General features: G+C 47.9%; 2 protein-coding genes across 2 annotated transcripts in view; one reads left to right on the top strand and one right to left on the bottom strand.

Annotated features, from left to right (window-relative positions):
- LOC138287243 (zinc finger protein interacting with ribonucleoprotein K-like) overlaps positions 1 to 2900 on the bottom strand; it is a 49490-nt gene extending 46590 nt beyond the window's left edge. The window contains exon 1 of the mRNA XM_069227605.1: positions 2377 to 2900. The gene's annotated coding sequence lies outside the window, so the exon portion shown is untranslated. The remainder of the gene's footprint in view (positions 1 to 2376) is intronic.
- LOC138287244 (zinc finger protein 135-like) lies at positions 2895 to 21491 on the top strand. Its single transcript, XM_069227606.1, has 2 exons — positions 2895 to 3018; positions 13778 to 21491. The coding sequence occupies exon 2, from the start codon at positions 14494 to 14496 to the stop codon at positions 15805 to 15807; it is 1314 nt and encodes a 437-aa protein (XP_069083707.1). The 5' UTR covers positions 2895 to 3018; positions 13778 to 14493; the 3' UTR covers positions 15808 to 21491.
- Positions 21492 to 23522: the final 2031 nt, after the last annotated feature.

The following is a 23522-nucleotide window of genomic DNA, read 5'->3' as shown; positions in this document are numbered from 1 at the left end:
CAACTGAGCTGTATATGCAGGAATCATATAGTCAACTTTCAAATACTGAGTGCTATAAAAAAGATGCGAAGGCATATTATCTGAAGGAAAAACAAGATTTCCCTAATGATTTAGTGGAATGAAGAGATCAAGGACACATTAGCTATGATGAACTCGGATTCCTGAAGACATATTAACCAAAACTGTCTGTTTTACCTTATACCTAAAGTTCACAAGAACAGCAAGTTGTCTCTAGGGAGACCTAAGATAACGACACGGGAAGATCAATTTGGGAGCACATCAAACTGTGTACATAAATTAGTAACATAGTGGGATAAACAAAGCACTACAAGCATCCATGGAGATCATGGGGGACAGAACAGAAATTCTTCCTCTAAGGAAGAGGTTTCAATGGCACTGCAGGAAAAGGTTAAGAGGCGGGGAGTGAGTGACAGTGCAGGAAGGGAGTGAGTGAGAGGCAGTGCAAACAATGAGTAAGGCAGTGCAGGAAGTGAGTGAGAGGCAGTGCAAACAATGAGTGAGAGGCAGTGCAGGGAGTCAGTGACAGTGCAGGAAGTGAGCAACAGGCAGTGCAGGGAGTGAAGGACAGTGGAGGAGGGGAGTGAGTGTGAGGCAGTGAAGGGAGTGAGTGGAGGTGCAGGAGTGAGTGAGTCTGAGGCAGTGCAGGGAGTGAGTGAGAGACAGTGCAAACAATGAGTGAGAGGCAGTGCAGGGAGTGAGTGACGGTGCAGTAAGGAAGTGAGTGAGAGGCAGTGCAAACAGTGAGTGAGAGGGAGGGAATGACAGTGCAGGAAGGGAATGAGACGCAATGGAAATAATGAGTGAGAGGGAGGGAGTGAGAGGAAGTGCAAACAGTGAGTGTGAGGCAGTGCAGAGGGTGAGTGGAGGTGCAGGGAGTGGGTGAGGGGCAATGGAATAGTGAGTGAGAGGGAGTGCAGGGAGTGAGTGGCAGTGCAGGAGGGGAGTGAGTGAGAGGCAGTGCAAGGAGTGAATGGAGGTGCAGTGAGCGAGTGAGAGGCAGTGCAGTGAGTGATTGACAGTACAGGAAGGGAGTGAGAGGCAGTGCAAACAGTGAGTAAGAGGGAGTGACAATGCAGGAAGGGAGTGAGTGAGAGGGAGTGCAGGGAGTGAGTGACAGTGCAGGAGGGGAGTGAGTGAGAGGTAGTGGAGGGAGTGAGTGGAGGTGCAGGAGGGAAGTGAGTGAGAGTAAGTGCAGGGAGTGAGTGACAGTGCAGGATGGGAGTGAGTGAGAGTGAGTGTAGGGATTGAGTGCAGGTGCAGGAGGGGAGTGAGTGAGAGGGAGTGCAGGGAGTCAGTGACAGTGCAGAGAGTGAGTGACAGTGCAGGAAGGGAGTGAGTGAGAGTAAGTGCAGGGAGTGAGTGACAGTGCGGGAGGGGAGTGAGTGAGAGGGGGTGCAGGGAGTGAGTGACAGTGCCGGAAGGGAGTGAGTGAGGGGGAGTGCAGGGAGTGAGTGAAAGGCAGTGCAGGGAGTGAGTGACAGTGCAGGAGGGGAGTGAGTGAGAGGCAGTGCAGAGAGTGAGTGACAGTGCGGGAGGGGAGTGAGTGAGAGGGAGTGTAGGGATTGAGTGACAGTGCGGGAGGGGAGTGAGTGAGAGGGAGTGTAGGGATTGAGTGACAGTGCAGGGAGTGAGTGAGAGGCAGTGCAGAGAGTGAGTGACAGTGTGGGAGGGGAGTGAGTGAGAGGGAGTGTAGGGAGTGAGTGCCAGTGCCAGAGGGGAGTGAGTGAGAGGGAGTGTAGGGAGTGAGTGACAGTGCCGGAGGGGAGTGAGTGAGAGGGAGTGTAGGGAGTGAGTGACAGTGCCGGAGGGGAGTGAGTGAGAGGGAGTGTAGGGAGTGAGTGACAGCGCAGGAAGGGGGTGAGTGAAAGGCAGTGCAGGGAGTGAGTGACAGTGCAGGAAGGGAGTGAGTGAGAGGGTGTGCAGAGAGTGAGTGACAGTGCGGGAGGGGAGTGAGTGAGAGGGAGTGTAGGGAGTGAGTGACAGTGCCGGAGGGGAGTGAGTGAGAGGCAGTGCAGGGAGTGAGTGACAGTGCAGGAGGGGAGTGAGTGAGAGTGAGTGCAGGGAGTGAATGACAGTGCAGGAGGGGAGTGAGTGAGAGGGGTTGCAGGGAGTGAGTGACAGAGCAGGAGGGGAGTGAGTGAGAAGCAGTGCAGGTTGTTTGTTTTGTGTAGGGTTTTGCTTCTTTCTCTTTTAATGAGTTTCTGCCTCTTTTGGGGGGCCCCGTCTGCGTCACCCCCAGAGCTCCCTTCAGTCCAGTGTGTCTCGGCCTGAAGCTGTGTAAGCGGCTGGGGGCTGGTGTTTGTGTCTCCTACATGAAACGCAGGTGAAATAAAGTAATTCCGGGCCCCTTGTTACCTTTTCAGTTTCCGACGAGGCCCAAACAATGGCTCCTTCTCGTCCTCGGCGACTCGGGCAGTCTGCGCATGTGCGGGAGAGTAGTGCCTCCACTCGGTAACTGGGTCAGTCTGCGCATGTGCGAGAGTAGTTCCTGATTACGTCAGATGCCTGTGGGCAGTCTGCGCATGTGCCAAACAGTGGTGTCCAGACACTTCCGGAGAGGTTTATCTTTTGTCTATGAGAAGAACCTTCGGATCCGCGACGGCGTTCTCCTGGCACACAAGATCTTACCAGCAGGTACACTTATCTCTCGCGCATGCGCTGCAAAGACACAAATATCATGGGCCTACGCAGTAAAGAGACGTCACTTATCTGATGGGCATGCGTACTATAGACACGGCACTTAGCTCATGAGGGTGCGCGGTTAAGACACTACACTTCTTGACATGCGTTAGAAGACAGGACACCTTCCTCCCGGGCACGTGCAGTAAGGCACGAAGGAGCTATCCCGGGCTCGCGCAGTAGCACGCGGCACTTCTCTCCCGCGCATGCGCAGTACAGCGACAGAGACAGAACCAGCAGCGGATGTGACATCACTTCCGGCCGCTCCCTCCTGCTCCCGCCTCCTGTGCTGATGGTTCTCCCGGACTCCTGCCTGAGGTGAGTTCTCTTCACTTCAGTTTGTTGATCCCTCTGGCTTCGGGGTCTCCCCGCTCCGCGGCCTGAGAGAGGGACCCTGACACTGAAAGAGAGGGGTATTAAACGTGAGCTGACGGATTCCTGCATCTCACTGCACTGTGAGGGTCTGTGCACTGCATGTCACTGCACTGTGAGGGTCTGTGCACTGCTGCTCACTGCGCTGTGAGGGTCTGTGCACTGCATGTCACTGCGCTGTGAGGGTCTGTGCACTGCATGTCACTGCACTGTGAGGGTCTGTGCACTGCTGCTCACTGCACTGTGGGGGTCTGTGCACTGCATGTCACTGCACTGTGAGGGTCTGTGCACTGCATGTCACTGCACTGTGGGGGTCTGTGCACTGCTTCTCACTGCACTGTGAGGGATCTGTGCACTGCATCTCACTGCACTGTGAGGGTCTGTGCACTGCTGCTCACTGCACTGTGAGGGTCTGTGCACTGCTGCTCACCCCACTGTGAGGGTCTGTGCACTGCATGTCACTGCACTGTGAGGGTCTGTGCACTGCATCTGACTGCACTGTGAGGGTCTGTGCACTGCATCTGACTGCACTGTGAGGGTCTGTGCACTGCGTCTGACTGCACTGTGAGGGTCTGTGCACTGCATCTCACTGCACTGTGAGGGTCTGTGCACTGCATGTCACTGCACTGTGAGGGTCTGTGCACTGCTGCTCACTGCACTGTGGGGGTCTGTGCACTGCATGTCACTGCACTGTGAGGGTCTGTGCACTGCATGTCACTGCACTGTGGGGGTCTGTGCACTGCTTCTCACTGCACTGTGAGGGATCTGTGCACTGCATCTCACTGCACTGTGAGGGTCTGTGCACTGCTGCTCACTGCACTGTGAGGGTCTGTGCACTGCTGCTCACCCCACTGTGAGGGTCTGTGCACTGCATGTCACTGCACTGTGAGGGTCTGTGCACTGCATCTGACTGCACTGTGAGGGTCTGTGCACTGCATCTGACTGCACTGTGAGGGTCTGTGCACTGCGTCTGACTGCACTGTGAGGGTCTGTGCACTGCATCTCACTGCACTGTGAGGGTCTGTGCACTGCATCTCACTGCACTGTGAGGGTCTGTGCACTGCATCTCACTGCACTGTGAGGGTCTGTGCACTGCATGTCACTGCACTGTGAGGGTCTGTGCACTGCTGCTCACTGCGCTGTGAGGGTCTGTGCACTGCATGTCACTGCGCTGTGAGGGTCTGTGCACTGCATCTCACTGCACTGTGAGGGTCTGTGCACTGCATGTCACTGCACTGTGAGGGTCTGTGCACTGCTGCTCACTGCACTGTGGGGGTCTGTGCACTGCATGTCACTGCACTGTGAGGGTCTGTGCACTGCATGTCACTGCACTGTGGGGGTCTGTGCACTGCTTCTCACTGCACTGTGAGGGATCTGTGCACTGCATCTCACTGCACTGTGAGGGTCTGTGCACTGCTGCTCACTGCACTGTGAGGGTCTGTGCACTGCTGCTCACCCCACTGTGAGGGTCTGTGCACTGCATGTCACTGCACTGTGAGGGTCTGTGCACTGCATCTGACTGCACTGTGAGGGTCTGTGCACTGCATCTGACTGCACTGTGAGGGTCTGTGCACTGCGTCTGACTGCACTGTGAGGGTCTGTGCACTGCATCTCACTGCACTGTGAGGGTCTGTGCACTGCATCTCACTGCACTGTGAGGGTCTGTGCACTGCATCTCACTGCACTGTGAGGGTCTGTGCACTGCATGTCACTGCACTGTGAGGGTCTGTGCACTGCTGCTCACTGCGCTGTGAGGGTCTGTGCACTGCATGTCACTGCGCTGTGAGGGTCTGTGCACTGCATCTCACTGCACTGTGAGGGTCTGTGCACTGCATGTCACTGCACTGTGAGGGTCTGTGCACTGCTGCTCACTGCACTGTGGGGGTCTGTGCACTGCATGTCACTGCACTGTGAGGGTCTGTGCACTGCATGTCACTGCACTGTGGGGGTCTGTGCACTGCTTCTCACTGCACTGTGAGGGATCTGTGCACTGCATCTCACTGCACTGTGAGGGTCTGTGCACTGCTGCTCACTGCACTGTGAGGGTCTGTGCACTGCTGCTCACCCCACTGTGAGGGTCTGTGCACTGCATGTCACTGCACTGTGAGGGTCTGTGCACTGCATCTGACTGCACTGTGAGGGTCTGTGCACTGCATCTGACTGCACTGTGAGGGTCTGTGCACTGCGTCTGACTGCACTGTGAGGGTCTGTGCACTGCATCTCACTGCACTGTGAGGGTCTGTGCACTGCATGTCACTGCACTGTGAGGGTCTGTGCACTGCTGCTCACTGCACTGTGAGGGTCTGTGCACTGCATCTCACTGCACTGTGGGGGTCTGTGCACTGCTTCTCACTGCACTGTGAGGGATCTGTGCACTGCATCTCACTGCACTGTGAGGGTCTGTGCACTGCTGCTCACTGCACTGTGAGGGTCTGTGCACTGCTTCTCACTGCACTGTGAGGGTCTGTGCACTGCATCTCTCTGCACTGTGAGGGTCTGTGCACTGCTTGTCACTGCACTGTGGGGGTCTGTGCACTGCTGCTCACCCCACTGTGAGGGTCTGTGCACTGCATGTCACTGCACTGTGAGGGTCTGCACTGCATCTGACTGCACTGTGAGGGTCTGTGCACTGCATCTGACTGCACTGTGAGGGTCTGTGCACTGCATGTCACTGCACTGTGAGGGTCTGTGCACTGCATGTCACTGCACTGTGAGGGTCTGTGCACTGCTGCTCACTGCGCTGTGAGGGTCTGCGCACTGCATCTCACTGCGCTGTGAGGGTCTGTGCACTGCTTCTCACCGCACACTGAGCGCCTTCGCATTCTGATTCATCTCAGTGCAGTGGAGGGATCTCACTGCTGCCGTGTAATGCACCGTTAGCAGTCAGTGCACGCTGCGCTGCACCTTGCGAGACTCAGGCAGCAAAAGCCCGTCCCCGAGCCCCGCGCGGAGGTCCCCGGGCCAGGGCTGCCTTCTGCTCCCTTAGAAGACTTTGCAACCACAAAACAAACTGCATTTTTAATTATTCTAACCCTGCACTATTTTTTAACCTGACACTAAACAACGGGCCTTGATAAACAGGAGAAAGAGGCACCAAAATGCACAATGAGTGTAAGAGTGTGTACAGAGGACATGTGTGCACTGCCATTCCTCCAGTTTCCCATGAAGTGCCCCTTCTACTCGCCACCAAGTTTCCCAACCAGGGAGAGTTACTTCAGCATTTTGCTGGAGTATAATTAACAGTTTACAGCGAGGGGAAAGGTCAGATTGGAGTTTGTGACTGCTCATATACTCACAAGTTAGTGGTCATTCACAAACTGAGAAATCAACAATGCATGTGGTGCTTGTACAGTTGTGCAATTCTACATGTCTGGCTAAGAATCACACTGTGTTAATACATTTAGACTACCGGGCATCATTTTGTGCATAGCTGTCACACATCAGTGTAGCCATCAATGGCTTTCTGACTTTGTACTGAGATGCTTGTTGACATAAAAAGTACTGAAAACACTTGGGTTGGTTTTTTATTGCTTCAGTGGTCCTGTACCTGACAGATCCTGCTCATAGTACCCAGATGAAGTGCCCAGAGAGAGTTTTCAGCTCTTCTGGTCAGCCCTTCTTCCAGCTCCTGTACCTGACATGCCCTGCCTGAGAGTACCCAGGTGGAGTTGTTCAGAGCTTTTCCAGACTCACAGGCTCAGTTACTTGTTTTATGTTCCAGTTGTATACAGAGTTTTACTGTGTTACGCACATACTGGTTTCTTGATCATTTCCAGAAGACTGAGTATTTCAACTCTCTCACCAAATGGCTCAATACCTCAAATGGTACAATAATGGAAATATTTCATAGCTGTCTAATATTTACATCATGTCAAAGCATACACACTTGACATTTATAACTATTGCTGTAAATTGCATAAGAGAGGGTGGTCCTCTGGAGAAAACTCAACTCTGTCTCTAGATTTTATCCCCAGAGGGTGAACACTTAGAACTCTCCTAGGCAAATTATTTAATGCTCTCTGAACGCCATCCAGATTATGTAGCCAACTTACTCTTGTACTTGATACTGTTGGCACACTCTACTAACCCATTGCTCAGCACAGAAAGTGTATGAGTAATGTAGGCATAATCCCAGAGCAGATGAGGCTTCTCTGAATACTTTTGCACCAGTGCAGAACCATTGTCTGAATGAAAGGTATGAACTGCGCCCTGTACACCCCTCGACCGTCAGAATTCCTTTACGGGTGTACCCACAGGAATCTATTCTATATATTTTGTTTATAGTGGAAAGATTCTTGAATTTGGAGAGTCAGAGCAACGTTTACATCAACTGCACTTAAAGATGCAGCTTCTGCACCCAAAGTAGGTGTAACCAGAACCTCAGTGGTTATGCTCTCTCATTACTTTCAAATTGTCACTAACAGGCTAGTGACCAATTTTACCAATTTACATTGGCTTACTGGAACACCCTTATAATTCCCTAGTATATGGTACTGAGGTACCCAGGGTATTGGGGTTCCAGGAGATCCCTATGGGCTGCAGCAATTATTTTGCCACCCATAGTGAGCTCTGACAATTCTTACACAGGCCTGCCACTGCAGCCTGAGTGAAATAACGTCCACGTTATTTCACAGCCATTTTACACTGCACTTAAGTAACTTATAAGTCACCTATATGTCTAACCTTTACCTGGTAACGGTTAGGTGCAAAGTTACTTAGGGGGTGATTCTAATCCTGGCGGGCGGCGGAGGCCGCCCGCCAGAATTCCGCCCCCATAATACCGCTCCGCGGTCAGAAGACCACGGAGGGTATTATGAGTTTTTCCCTGGGCTGGCGGGCGGTCTCCAAAAGACCGCCCGCCAGCCCAGGGAAAAACTCCCTTCCCACGAGGATGCCGGCTCGTAATCGAGCCGGCGGAGTGGGAAGGTGCGACGGGTGCAGTAGCACCCGTCGCGTATTTCAGTGTCTGCAAGGCAGACACTGAAATACCTTGCAGGGCCCTCTTACGGGGGCCCCTGCCGTGCCCATGCCACGCCCATGCCCCGCGACCCCCCCTACCGCCATCCTGTCCATGGCGGCTTTCCCGCCATGAACAGGATGGCGGTAGGGGGGGTCAGAATCCCCCATGGCGGCGCAGCAAGCTGCGCCGCCATGGGGGATTCTGAGGGCAGCGGTAAACCGGCGGAAGACCGCCGGTTTACCCTTTCTGACCGCGGCCAAAGCGCCGCGGTCAGAATGCCCTGCGGGGCACCGCCGGCCTGTCGGCGGTGCTCCCGCTGACCCTCGCCCCGGCGGTCAAAGACCGCCGGGGTTAGAATCAGGCCCTTAGTGTGAGGGCACCCTGGCACTAGCCAAGGTGCCCCCACATTGTTCAGAGCCAATTCCCTGAACTTTGTGAGTGCGGGGACACCATTACACGCGTGCACTACATATAGGTCACTACCTATATGTAGCTTCACAATGGTAACTCCGAATATGGCCATGTAACATGTCTATGATCATGGAATTGCCCCCTCTATGCCATCCTGGCATAGTTGGCACAATCCCATGATCCCAGTGGTCTGTAGCACAGACCCTGGTACTGCCAAACTGCCCTTCCTGGGGTTTCACTGCAGCTGCTGCTGCTGCCAACCCCTCAGACAGGCAGCTGCCCTCCTGGGGTCCAGCCAGGCCTGGCCCAGGATGGCAGAACAAAGAACTTCCTCTGAGAGAGGGTGTGACACCCTCTCCCTTTGGAAAATGGTGTGAAGGCAGGGGAGGAGTAGCCTCCCCCAGCCTCTGGAAATGCTTTGTTGGGCACAGATGTGCCCAATTCTGCATAAGCCAGTCTACACCGGTTCAGGGACCCCTTAGCCCCTGCTCTGGCGCGAAACTGGACAAAGGAAAGGGGAGTGACCACTCCCCTGACCTGCACCTCCCCTGGGAGGTGTCCAGAGCTCCTCCAGTGTGCTCCAGACCTCTGCCATCTTGGAAACAGAGGTGCTGCTGGCACACTGGACTGCTCTGAGTGGCCAGTGCCACCAGGTGACGTCAGAGACTCCTTGTGATAGGCTCCTTCAGGTGTTGCTAGCCTATCCTCTCTCCTAGGTAGCCAAACCCTCTTTTCTGGCTATTTAGGGTCTCTGTCTCTGGGGAAACTTCAGATAACGAATGCAAGAGCTCATCCGAGTTCCTCTGCATCTCTCTCTTCACCTTCTGATAAGGAATCGACTGCTGACCGCGCTGGAAGCCTGCAAACCTGCAACATAGTAGCAAAGACGACTACTGCAACTCTGTAACGCTGATCCTGCCGCCTTCTCGACTGTTTTCCTGCTTGTGCATGCTGTGGGGGTAGTCTGCCTCCTCTCTGCACCAGAAGCTCCGAAGAAATCTCCCGTGGGTCGACGGAATCTTCCCCCTGCAACCGCAGGCACCAAAAAGCTGCATTACCGGTCCCTTGGGTCTCCTCTCAGCACGACGAGCGAGGTCCCTCGAATCCAGCGACTCTGTCCAAGTGACCCCCACAGTCCAGTGACTCTTCAGCCCAAGTTTGGTGGAGGTAAGTCCTTGCCTCACCTCGCTGGGCTGCATTGCTGGGAACCGCCACTTTGCAGCTTCTCCGGCCCCTGTGCACTTCCGGCGGAAATCCTTTGTGCACAGCCAAGCCTGGGTCCACGGCACTCTAACCTGCATTGCACGACTTTCTAAGTTGGTCTCCGGCGACGTGGGACTCCTTTGTGCAACTTCGGCGAGCACCGTTTCACGCATCCTCGTAGTGCCTGTTTCTGGCACTTCTCCGGGTGCTACCTGCTTCAGTGAGGGCTCTTTGTCTTGCTCGACGCCCCCTCTCTCTTCAGGTCCAATTTGCGACCTCCTGGTCCCTCCTGGGCCCCAGCAGCGTCCAAAAACGCCAAACGCACGATTTGCGACTAGCAAGGCTTGTTGGCGTCCTTTCGGCGGGAAAACACTTCTGCACGACTCTCCACGGCGAGAGGGATCCGTCCACCAAAGGGGAAGTCTCTAGCCCTTTTCGTTCCTGCAGAAACCTCCGCTTCTTCTGTCCAGTAGAAGCTTCTTTGCACCCGCAGCTGGCATTTCCTGGGCATCTGCCCATCTCCGACTTGCTTGTGACTTTTGGACTTGGTCCCCTTGTTCCACAGGTACCCTAGATTGGAAATCCACAGTTGTTGCATTGCTGGTTTGTGTCTTTCCTGCATTATTCCTCTAACACGACTTCTTTGTCCTTAGGGGAACTTTAGTGCACTTTGCACTCACTTTTCAGGGTCTTGGGGAGGGTTATTTTTCTAACTCTCACTATTTTCTAATAGTCCCAGCGACCCTCTACAAGGTCACATAGGTTTGGGGTCCATTCGTGGTTCGCATTCCACTTTTGGAGTATATGGTTTGTGTTGCCCCTATCCCTATGTTTCCCCATTGCATCCTATTGTAACTATACATTGTTTGCACTGTTTTCTAAGACTATACTGCATATTTTTGCTATTGTGTATATATATCTTGTGTATATTTCCTATCCTCTCACTGAGGGTACACTCTAAGATACTTTGGCATATTGTCATAAAAATAAAGTACCTTTATTTTTAGTATAACTGTGTATTGTGTTTTCTTATGATATTGTGCATATGACACTAAGTGGTACTGTAGTAGCTTCACACGTCTCCTAGTTCAGCCTAAGCTGCTCTGCTAAGCTACCATTATCTATCAGCCTAAGCTGCTAGACACCCTATACACTAATAAGGGATAACTGGGCCTGGTGCAAGGTGCAAGTACCCCTTGGTACTCACTACAAGCCAGTCCAGCCTCCTACAGGCATCACACAGGGAACACATACATATAGGCCACAAACTTATGAGCACTGGGGTCCTGGCTAGCAGGATCCCAGTGACACATAACAACCACACTTACAACATAGGGTTTTTCACTATGAGCACTGGGCCCTGGCTAGCAGGATCCCAGTGAGACAGTGAAAACACGCTGACATATACTCACAAACAGGCCAAAAGTGGGGGTAACAAGGCTAGAAAGAGGCTCCTTTCTCACAATGGACAATATTAGTTCCCATATTGAATCACAGCGTAGAATATTGATTGCATATTACAGTGCATGCAACCCCAATACAGGCAGAGGTCCAAGTTGGCAACCACAGGCGATTCTGGTTCTCGCTTTGAATCACAACAGGCAATATATTCACCTACTGTAGTAAATGCAAACCGCAACGCAGGCAGGGCTCCAAGGCGGTAATAACCGTCAATGTTTGTTCTCACATTGAATTGTAGGAGGCACGATTGATCACCTATTGCAGTACATTTAGACCCCATGTCAGGGGTCAAGGGGTTAGCTGGCAGTGGAATTCACAACAGGATGTTGTGGGCAGAGGTCCGATGGGACCGCTGAGAAGATCGATGTGATGGTGGCAGCAGTCTCTTCTGGGTTGATGATGGGCCATTTGGTTAGCATTTGCTGTTTGGATAAGATCGGGAGGCATTTGACTAGGTCTGTCGGGTCTGATGATAGGTTGAAGATACTGTAAATGACTAGAGATTTGTTGCTAAAGAATTGAGAGGGGTCCTCCGAGGGGGTATTGGTACCAAACAGCAATAATCGATACTCAGTGGGTTTCCTAGATCCTTAGGCCCCTATGCCACTGCACCTGCTGCACCATTCAAATAGTGGCCTCTATTGCCTACAGGGTAACTGCAGTTGTGACTGCTTGTTTAGTGGTAAAATATAGAAATAATTGGCGCTTAGTGGTTTTCCTAGAGCTTTTGACCCCTGTGCCATTGCACTTGTTGCACCAGTCATATCATGGCCCTCGTGCCTGCAAGGTAACTGCTCTTGGGACTGCTTGTTCAGTGGCAACATATAGCAATAATTGGTGGGTTTCCTAGAGCTTTTGGCCTCTGTGCCCCCTGGGAACAACACCTCCCTGTGGAATGACATCTGGTAGCCTTCAGCACTCGGACCCACACCGACAGAGCACACCTGCAACCTCAGCATCATCCTAGGCAGCAAACTCACCATGAAATGCCAGATCAACGTAGTCTCCTCCGCCTGCTTCCACACCCTACGCATGCCCAAAATGATATTCATTGGCTCTCTGTCAACACCAGGAAAGTCATCACTCAAGCTCAAGTCACCAGCCGGCTGGGCTGCAGCAGTGCACTCTACGCAGGACTCATTCCCCGTATCCGCTGAAGCGACAGTGGAGGATACTCCTACCTCGCCGCCAAGTCCTGGAACAACCTCTTCCTACCCCTCAGAATATCACCCTCTCTCCCTGAATTCATAAAAGGACCCAAGACCTGGTGCTTCACCTGATCCCAGCAGAAACCCAGTGGCTGGATACCCTACAGGTAATTAGCCGTGCTCTACAAATCTGAATTGACTGATTGATTGATAAGCCAAGTATGAGTTTGCCACTAGTTGCCCCCTCACCGTCTTTTCGATTTAAGGAGTTCCATAGCAGACAGATTTGTTTCCTGATGAAACGCAGTGTGAGTCTGCTTCGAAAGTAGGAATAAAATAATTGACTGCATCTGTGTTTGGCCATTCCCTGGATATTCAAAGTCAGTATGCAATATGTGGGCATAAATGTTGTGTGAGGCGTTAGCATTTCAGTGCCTAGGTTGTCCATCTGCCCTCCTCCAGCTTTGGAATTCTAGAGGCTGTGATCACAGTCGGTCTCCGCCCCGCATGTATAGAGTAATGCTGAGTGTCCACTAACAGAACCATAAAACACTTACCCCAACCCCCGTTCCTGGTTGTGTCTTAAACATGGCCATGACCAAAGGAAAGCTGAAAAGGAAATCGGAGACGAGAGGAACATGTTCCATCAAGGTCTGGGGGATTACAATCTCTTGGGTTGTTGTTCAAGAGAGATATGCACAATCCGTACCCTAATAGTGGTGCCCATTTTTGCTCTCCCTATCCCCCAGCCAAGGCCACAAGGAATATAGCCTTCTCAACATGCGCTCTGAGAGGCCCCTCCACTCCAAAACAGGGCACAGTTTGTGGTGTCATGGCACTTGGTCAGACGCCATTGGCATTCATTTCATGTGATGTGATGTGGGTCAGCGAAGGCGCAATCCAGCCAGCACTGACTTGTTCACATCTATTCTGTCCCTGAGGACGGCCTGATCTGCTTGTAGGAGTCCCATATCAATCACTAAGAAGTCTAATTTAGTTTCCAGAATAGCTTTCACATCATTGATGACCTGTAAAGACAAGGTAAAGACAGGAGTTGGCACTTGAGCTGATCCAATGTTAACAGGGAAGGATTGAAGTATGTGAATGCAGTTACCTTTGTTATATACTTCCATAGGAGTTAACTTTGTTATATACACTTCCTGAAACTAAAGAAACAGCAGTACATCCAGATCCTTCATTTTCCACAATCTGTGTTTGTTTAAATTAAATCTTGTCCATGTGTATCTCCCTAAAGCTGCACCTGTAGCATGAAGGTACTCTGTGTGTGCCGTTTCTTTAATAAGTAACTATGTGAACACGGTAAATCACCTCTTTTTAAGAAGAAAATAGGATGTGATGTGTTCAACAGAACATTTAGCTAAATATCTGTGTATGGTGAATTAACCCTGGCTAAGTTTCAATCATGGTAAAGAAAAGATGGTGTTTATATCCAGTTAAATATTGTGTATCACATTCTAGTACATTTGTATTTCGTAATTTTAAATCTCTTTACATCCCACAGGACAAATTCCTTGAATGCATCAATTGCTTAGGAATAACAGCAATGATTCAGTAAATCAACAACAAATGGTCAGAAATAATCAACTCCAGTATTCAGGAAAACATCAGTGCAGTCAAAGACTGAGGAACCTGAACATAGACTGATAGACGCTGGAAGAAGCTCCGAAGGACAATTCAGTGAACGCAGGAGTCTGAGCTTTGCACCTTCACACCTCAAGACTAAGAAATGACCTCTAGAAAATTAAGGCAACAACACTGATAAACCACCTCCTGAATAAACAGGCGACCAACATCAGCTTTAATCATGGGATCTTTATGATGTGGCTACCACAGTGCTCTGATTCCTAAAATGATAACAGGCCATAATTCAGTGCTCCAGGTGTATTGTAAACTCTTCCTCCCTACACCACAGCAACCAGAGAAAAACACAACGGAGTGAAGAAAACAACTGAAGGGTAAAGGAGAGAGGACTTCTGCTGTCTTCAATACAGCGGACTCTCCCAATGTGCACCAACCAAAATGAGGTTAATCCTTACCCACAAGCATTGAAAACTGTTATCCAATCTAAAGACATAATCTCTCGTAAGGAAGCCTTGCTCATATTATGAGTGTGGCAACTATTTAGTGACCATTGTATTTTACTTTTAAATTGGAAATCAGATGTCTTGAATACGAAAAAATACAGGAAAGCGAGAGTAATACAAGTGCTTTACAACCATGTTGGCCCGTCAGGAAACACAGTCTTGTGATGTAGACAAACATAGACCCGACCCAGAGACTCTAACCATGAAAGAAGAATCATACACAGGCAGTGAGAGCTTTAGTTTGTCATCACTATTAAAGCACCAGCAGCAAACACACACAGGAGAAAAGCCATTCAGATGCAGTGAATGTGTGAAGAGTTTTAGTCAGTTATCATACCTGCAAAGACATCAGCGAACACACACTGGGGATAAACCATACCATTGCAGTGAATGTGTGAAGAGCTTCGGTTGGTTATCACACCTACGAATACATCAGCGAACACACACAGGGGAGAAACCATACCATTGCAATGAATGTGTGAAGAGCTTCCGTCTTTTATCAGATCTCCAAAAACATCAGCGATCACATTCAGGTGAAAAACCATACCATTGCAGCGAATGTGGAAGTAGTTTTAGTGAATCTTCAACATTAAGGAAACATCAGCGAATACACACAGGTGAAAAGCCATTCAAGTGCAATGAATGTGTGAAAAGCTTTAGTCGATTATCAGCTCTCCAGTGCCATCAGCGAACACACACTGGGGAAAAACCATACCAGTGCAGCGAATGTGGAAGTAGTTTTAGTCATTCTTCAACATTAAGGACTCATCAGCGAATACACACAGGAGAAAAACCATACCATTGCAGTGACTGTGGAAGTAGCTTTGGTGACTCTACGACATTAAGGACTCATCAGCGAATACACACAGGAGAAAAGCCATTCAAATGCAATGACTGTGGAAAGAGCTTCAGTTTTTTATCGAACTTTAAACAGCATCAGCGAACACACACTGGGGAGAAACCATATAACTGCAGTGAATGTGTAAGTAGCTTTAGTCAAATATCTCAATTACAGAGACATCAGCAAACACACTCAGGCGAAAAACCATTCAGTTGCACTGAGTGTGTGAAGAGCTTTAGTCACTCAGCACTCCTAATAAGGCATCAACATACACACTCGGGGGAAAAACCATTCAGATGCAGTGAATGTATGAAGAGTTACAGTCGCTTAGCACACCTCCAAAGACATTATCGAATACACGCAGAGGAAAAACCATACAGTTGCAGTGAATGTGTGAAGAGCCTTAGTTGGTTATCACACCTCCAAATACATCAGCGAACACACACAGGGGGAAAACCATTCAAGTGCAGTGAATGTGCGACAAGCTTTAGTCAGTTACCAATCCTACATAGCCATCAGCGAATTATAGACGATGATAAAATTACAACTATGTGGGACATCCAAATGCCAGATGATAAAAAAGTTGATGATAGAAGACCTGACTAGTCAGAAAAGAAAAATCACACTCAAAGCTTTGTAGAATTATAAGGGTGTCTGTTGTCAATGATTGCTCATTTCATTTCTCCACTGATAAGAAGAAAAGAAGTTGCAAGCAACACATTCATACATCAGCAGAGTGTGGACTAAAGGAAAATAAACTATTTTTTCTTCGATATAGTAGAGTTATAAAGAAAAACCTCCAAGCACACCTGTTCATGCCGCCTGTAAAAACAACACTATGAACAATGCTTGGACTAACAAGTGTATTTTCAGCTAACTTTGGGATTTAGGGCCAGATGTAGCAAAAAGCCAATTTGCGAGTTGCAAATTGCGAGTCCCTGCGACTCGCAATTTGCAACTCGCAAATTGGTATGCAGAACGGTATCTCAGACACCGTCTGCGAGTCGCTATGGGGTCGCAAATTGCGGCCCCATAGCGAGTCTAGGCACTTGCAAACATGGAGGCCTGCTGTAGTCAGCAGACCTCCATGTTCGTGACTGCTTTTAAATAAAGCAGTTTTTTTTTTTAAAGTGTAGCCCGTTTTCCTTAAAGGAAAACGAGCTGCACTTAAAAAAAAAAACCGAAACCTTTAGTTTCGGTATTCTTTCAGGGCAGGTAGTACTACCTGCCCTGAAAAAATAGTTTTGGGTCCATTCACAAAGTGGAAGGGGTCCCATGGGGACCCCTTCCAATTTGCGAGTGGGTTACCATCCACTTGAAGTGGATGGTAACTGCGATGCCATTTGCGACCGCGTACGCGGTCGCAAATGGTATTCCATACCACTCAGACTCGCAAATAGGAAGGGAACACCCCTTCCTATTTGCGATTCTGAAATGCATACTGCGAGTCGGTCCCAACTCGCAATATGCATTTCTGCATAGGAAAATGCGATTTGCGAGTCGCAAATGGCAATTTTTGCCGTTTGCGACTCGCAAATTGTTTCCTGCATCTGGCCCTATGTGCTAAAACCCATGAACCCATAACGCTCAAACAGATTTAACAAGCACAAACTGGAGAATATTCATAGCTGGTTGTGGTGTTTGGTAATATTATGCCACATTGATGGTTGAGTGACAGCAGCCAGAGAACAGTGTCCAAAAACATGAGAAGTGAAAGTAGGAAAATGTGAGCTGTAACTCTCATGGTTAATGCTTGTAGTGCACAACATTTACCTCCCAAGGCCTGATGCATGAGAAGTGATGCTCATTTCCATCATCACATGGTCCTTCCCCAGTGGCGTTCAACAGCTGCATCCTTAGGAGACTGGACGGCTCACCATGGACTATGTAAATGATTCATTGTTAGAATAATTGCATGTCAATATATTTTATGAGTTTCTTATTTGCAGTGAATCATTCAACCAAATCCTGTTTGGTGCAAGGTTAGAATCAGTGTATGCTCATCAATTAATACTAACTTTATTTAGTCGTTGCCAGCCGTAAAGTGCATTATTACCATTTGTACAAAAACCCATCTACCCACCATATCATGCAGTATTTCATCACAAACAGCTTATAAAAATCACAACTGTGTCCAAAGCAGTGGCCTTCAACCCTGAAGTGCATTATTCAAACATAATTAAGATCACAGTCACATTTTATAGCTTCTATAAAGTACATAAACAAAAAACATAAACAAACTTAAGATCACATATTAAAAACTATCAATAAAATCACTGGACTATCTTAAAATACTATTATTTAAAATGAACTATTAACTAGGTGCGTCGCGAAACATGTCATCTACGAATATGATAAATCACCACTCCCATCCTTTAATTGTCTGACTTCCTTCTAATTTTGTAATATTAATAGCTTTGCACATGCAAATATAGTATATTGTCCTAGATGTACTTATGCTGCTTTTTCAAGAAGAACATTTATAGTAGAAGCAAACTTTGCTCCACAACATGCCAAAGGGGTTGACGTTCCCGATAGCCAAGTAATAATGGCTTGCCTACAAGTGGGTTTATTCATCTTCTTGAAAACTGGTTCAAAAAATTGCTTCCTGTAAGTAGTGACTCTTGGACATGTGCACATTATATGACAAAGTGACTCTAATTCATAACCTCATAAGCGACAATTTGTTTCTGTCTTTTTACCCTTCCACGCTGGGGTGAGATCTTTGGACTCAAATATGCCAAATCGAAAAAACATGAAACATGATGGAAGTGCATGGTGATATATGCTTGAGGTTTTCAACTGGTATACATATCCATAACAGTCCAAGCGTGCCGTCGTTTTGCTAGGATTTTTATTTTTATCTAAAATAATGAATTGTTTTTTGAAGAAAGATTACTGCACCTAGCAAATGCTGCACACCCTATCTTACTCGCCTAAGCCTCCTGTATTCCTAGCTCTGTCATAGGTTCCTCAAGATAGGCACCCCAAGAGTTGGCTTGCTTTCCCTCCATCTGGGCCTTTATCTCCAAACAGCACAGACTATTCAAAGTTCCTCTCTCTGTGAAATGGGGACGCCAACATAATTTCACAAAGGCTTTAAGTTGTTGGAATTTGCAAACAAACCTGTGCTGGAGAAGTTTCTTTTGGGTAGCAAAAGACTGCCTTGTAGGCCTTTGTTTGAAGCTGATTTAACGTAGCAGTTTTGTGCCAGAGTTCAACACCATATGTCAGAGAGGGTAAATCGATGGTAAACAAACGACAAATTGCGTCCCACAGACACTCCCAGGTATTTATATAAATAAACAGATTCTACCTGCTGGACTTTTATAAACCAATTGTGTGCTTTTTATTTAAAGTCCACCAGACGCACAACTTTTGTTTTCCGTAAGTTCAGCCCTTGCTTCTCAATATAACGTGCCAGAGCATTGATCAATCTTTGAAGGCCGATGGGAGTTTGACTTAGTATTACTATGTCATCTGCATATTGCAGGAACACTATCTTCTTTACTAATACTGGAGGGTGGCTTTCTTCAATTGACAAATATTTGTACAAATCGGCTAGATATAAATTAAAAAGGCACAGGGCCAAAACACATCCTTGTTTTAAGCCATTGCTTGTACACATTTTTTAAGTGAGTCTACTGCCATCCCCTAATATCACCGGGGCCCACGTATCACTATGTAGGCCAATAATTGCAGTTAGCTTTTTCTCTGGCATCTCAATGCTCTAATTTCCTCCAAAGACGGTCTTGCAGCACTCGATCAAAAGCTGACTTAAGATCAATAAAACAGGGAAACAACCTGGATAGAATCAGTGTATGATAGCAACATTATTGCTAGGAGAAAAAGACATTGAAAAGTTTAGCTCCTAACAGGTTTCTGAAGGCTTCACGGTTAAGTAAAGACTTAGGGGGTCATTCCGACCCTGGCGGTCCATGACCGCCAGGGCCGGGGGCCACGGAAGCACCGCCAACAGGCTGGCGGTGCTTCAATGCCCATTCTGACCGCTGCGGTAAAGCCGCGGTCAGAAAAGGGGATCCGGTGGTTTCCCGCCGGAATACCCCTGCATGGGCTGAATCTCCATGGTGTCGCTGCTTGCAGCGCCGCCATGGAGATTCCGACCCCCTTCCCGCCATCCTATTTCTGGCGGTTTTTACCGCCAGGAACAGGATGGCGGGAACGGGTGTTCCTGCACTGCCCATGCCACTGGCATGGGCAGTGCAGGGGCCCCCTGACAGGGCCCCATAAAGATTTTCACTGTCTGCATTGCAGACAGTGAAAAGCGCGACGGGTGCAACTGCACCCGTCGCACCCCTGCAACTCCGCCGGCTCCATTCGGAGCCGGCTTCATTGTTGCAGGGCCTTTCCCGCTGGGCCGGCGGGCGCTCTTTTGGCGGTCGCCCGCCGGCCCAGCAGGAAAGCCAGAATGGCCTCCGCGGTCTTTTGACCGCGGAGCGGCCAAATGGCGGTGACCGCATGGCGGGCGGCTACTGCCGCCCGCCGCTGTCAGAATGACCGCCTTAATCTTGAGTAGTAAAGAATTCCAGCTCTTAGAAGCTAGAATCCAGAACTGTCCACTCCCGGCTATACATTTCTCTGGAAAAAAATCTGGATTCAGAAGAAAAGCGACACAAATGATAATCAGGTCTGTGTGTATAAACAAAAAGGAACGCTCATTTTATAAATTCTGCTGGTAAATGCAAGGACTCAAAAAGTATGTGCTGCCTCGTGATTAAAGAGAGAACATTTATGACGCAGTTGAGCCTTTCTTAAGCCACAAATAGTATAGACAGCAGCTTTCTGAATCATTTTAAATGTGCTTTTGTGTTGCTGGAGCCACCAAATGCGGAGTCTTCTCATAGCCCAGCCTTTCGTAAACAAAGGAGTCTCCAATAAAATATTCATGAGAATGCATTCCACTGAATCAATAGTAACAAAGTGCAGAGTCCCTGCTGCTGACCACCATCACCACATCCTAGTAGTGGTAGTTTGGGATGGGGTTGCTTTTAGAACCTAGAAATTAAACTGTTACTTGTTGTTAAATGCCAGAATTAGCACAGCACATCTGTGCCGCCAGAGCTCTGTACATCCGGTGAGTGAGCTTGTGAACCAGTGAGTCAAAGAGTATCAGCACCTGTGACTATAGAGAGATCACTTCTGATGGATACTTCTACCTGCTGATTCCTCACCTATAGCATGATCCCCAGGTGCCAGTCTGGGTCAGGAATCTTCAAGGTATCACATTGCCGGTAGGGAGCCTGGCATTGCATCATTGCCAAAAGCGGCATTCAGTGGCGTCACCAAAGCCATATGGCGTTCACTCCGGCACAAGGACACAGTTCTTTTTTTTTTTTACGCTTGTCGCAGATCTGGAGCTCGTTTTCTCTTCACTTGGGGGTATTGCAATGTGAGAGCATGCACTTAGAGGAAGATTGTTTTGTAGACACCTTTTGGGACTTCCACTGCGCAGCCGAGCTACTCTGATTGTGCGTCCTTTAATCTAATTGTAATCGAAGAGTGTCCTTCCCGTGACTTTGGTTACAAAGTACTCTGGCGTCATTATGCTAGGACCACCCTAGCTAGACTGGGGAGACCTGCCTTATGTATTTCAACTGCTTTAAAAGCTGCTAGTGAAAAGCAGCGGGTAAAGTTGTCCTTTATGAATGTAAGGCGGGCGGCCACAGAATCTGTGGAACCTCAAAAACCTTTTATCAGGGCTTACGGCGTGGTCCATACCACACTGGGGCTGGAACCCTCTCTTATCACAATACATGCTTGGGAACGAACACTTATACACAATTTAGTTTGTTTGTTGTCATTTATCCTTTCCATTAGGATAATATGAAACAGTCTCAGTCTGTATTTGTCACTGCAATAAATTATTACCACAAACGCTGTTACATTTGACTTTTTTGTGCAAATATTATAATCCTTTTATCATTCGCTACTAGACACGCCTTTTGAAAATATTGGGTTTCGACAGACCAGCCTTACGTTATTTACAGATCTTTTTCTACACCTGAGGTTTGCTTGAAAGTGGGGCTTTTTTTCAAAATCAGCTGTTCGGCACTGCAAATCTTTGTTGTTTTAATAGTATTCATTTTATGTGCTGCGGGTTCGTTTTTAAACGTACACCTTAAAATACTGTATTGGTTATTCAATGTGCTAGGCTTTCTACGTATGTTTTAATCTTGGCTTATTTATTGTTTTTATGTGTTTTGTTTCCTATTTTTATCTGCTATTATGATTATTCACTAATATTCAAATAAAGATTGATTGATTGATAATGAGAGGTTGTGGATTAGTTGTTATTTTTAAGGAAAACTGGAGCAACAAAACTCTACAGCTTGATGCCCCTCACATTACTGAATTATCCAACTTAGTGCTAAAACTTTCTCCCTCGCTCTCCCTGGTTGTGGTTATATCTTACCGTCCCCTGGACCTGCTACTAACCTTGTTCATTCCTTGACCAAACTGATTTCACCGGCACTATCTTACCCTCATTTTTTATCTTGAGGGATTTTAATATTGGGGTAGTAGATGATATCTCAGATGCAATTTCTAGAGACCTTATGGGCTCCATGGAGGCAGTTGGTCTTACGCAGCTGATCACTGGACCTACTCTCAAGGATGGTCAAAGTATTGACCTTATCCTTGCCGTGGATAATTTGAAACCATCAACAAAATACTCACCTAGATTTGGACTGGTCATTTTCCTATTCTTTTTCTTAGTCAGGCTTCTGATTCCTCACACTCCATCTGCTCTTTGACAAGAATCATCATTAAGGACTGGCCAAGGGCAAAACAGGTGCCTGAAGCTTTGTCGAGTGCGCTTTTTACCTCCTTATTCTGGTCAACCAGAGCTGAGGCCGACAATAATAGTTCAGCCCCTGCTATGGACACAGAAGGGCCTGAATCATTCGCCTTTTTGCCACCTGCATTTCCAGTGGAGGAAGCTGCAGTTTTATATCAGAAATGGATTAAGCAGACCTTGCACCTGTCTCCCAGTTAAGACAATTCATCCCTGCAAACGGCCCTAAGCACCAGGTTAAAATGACGAGCTAGGACTAGTTATACTCAAGTGTAAAACTATTGAAAAGCATTGGCGAGTAAATGAAGGGCCTGATTTAGAGTTTGGCGGACGGGTTACTCGGTCATAAACTTGATGGATCTCCTGTCTGCAGTATTATAATTCCCATAGGAAATAATGGGATAATAATACAGCGAACAGGATATCCGTCACATTTGTGATGAAATAACCCAATCCGACAAACTCTAAATCAGGTCCTAAGTGTGAATTAATAAGAGCACAAAAAAGAAACTATTCACTCATTTCTGCTGCTAAAGCAGAGCACTATACTAGAGCATCACTCAATGCGTCTACCGCCTCTGCATTAATAAGAGCACAAACAAGAAACTATTCACTCATAGAGCACTATACTAGAGCATCACTCAATGCATCTACCACCTCTGAATTAATAAGAGCACAAACAAGAAACTATTCACTCATAGAGCACTATACTAGAGCATCACTCAATGCGTCTACCACCTCTGAATTAATAAGAGCACAAACAAGAAACTATTCACTCATAGAGTACTATACTAGAGCATCACTCAATGCGTCTACCACCTCTGAATTAATAAGAGCACAAACAAGAAACTATTCACTCATAGAGCACTATACTAGAGCATCACTCAATGCGTCTACCACCTCTGAATTAATAAGAGCACAAACAAGAAACTATTCACTCATAGAGTACTATACTAGAGCATCACTCAATGCATCTACCACCTCTGCATTAATAAGAGCAGAAACAAGAAACTATTCACTCATAGAGCACTATACCAGAGCATCACTCAATGCGTCTACCACCTCTGAATTAATAAGAGCACAAACAAGAAACTATTCGCTCATAGAGCACTATACCAGAGCATCACTCAATGCGTCTACCACCTCTGAATTAATAAGAGCACAAACAAGAAACTATTCGCTCATAGAGCACTATACTAGAGCATCACTCAATGCATCTACCACCTCTGCATTAATAAGAGCACAAACAAGAAACTATTCACTCATAGCGCACTATACTAGAGCATCACTCAATGCGTCTACCACCTCTGAATTAATAAGAGCACAAACAAGGAACTATTCACTCATAGAGCACTATACTAGAGCATCACTCAATGCGTCTACCGCCTCTGAATTAATAAGAGCACAAACAAGAAACTGTTCACTCATAGAGCACTATACTAGAGCATTACTCAATGCGTCAACCACCTCTGCACTAATAAGAGCACAAACAAGAAACTGTTCACTC

This window comes from Pleurodeles waltl, chromosome 4_1 (assembly GCF_031143425.1).
Source record: "Pleurodeles waltl isolate 20211129_DDA chromosome 4_1, aPleWal1.hap1.20221129, whole genome shotgun sequence".
NCBI lineage: Eukaryota > Metazoa > Chordata > Amphibia > Caudata > Salamandridae > Pleurodeles > Pleurodeles waltl.
Note: the sequence above shows the minus strand (reverse complement) of the source record. Positions and strands in the feature narration are given on the sequence as shown.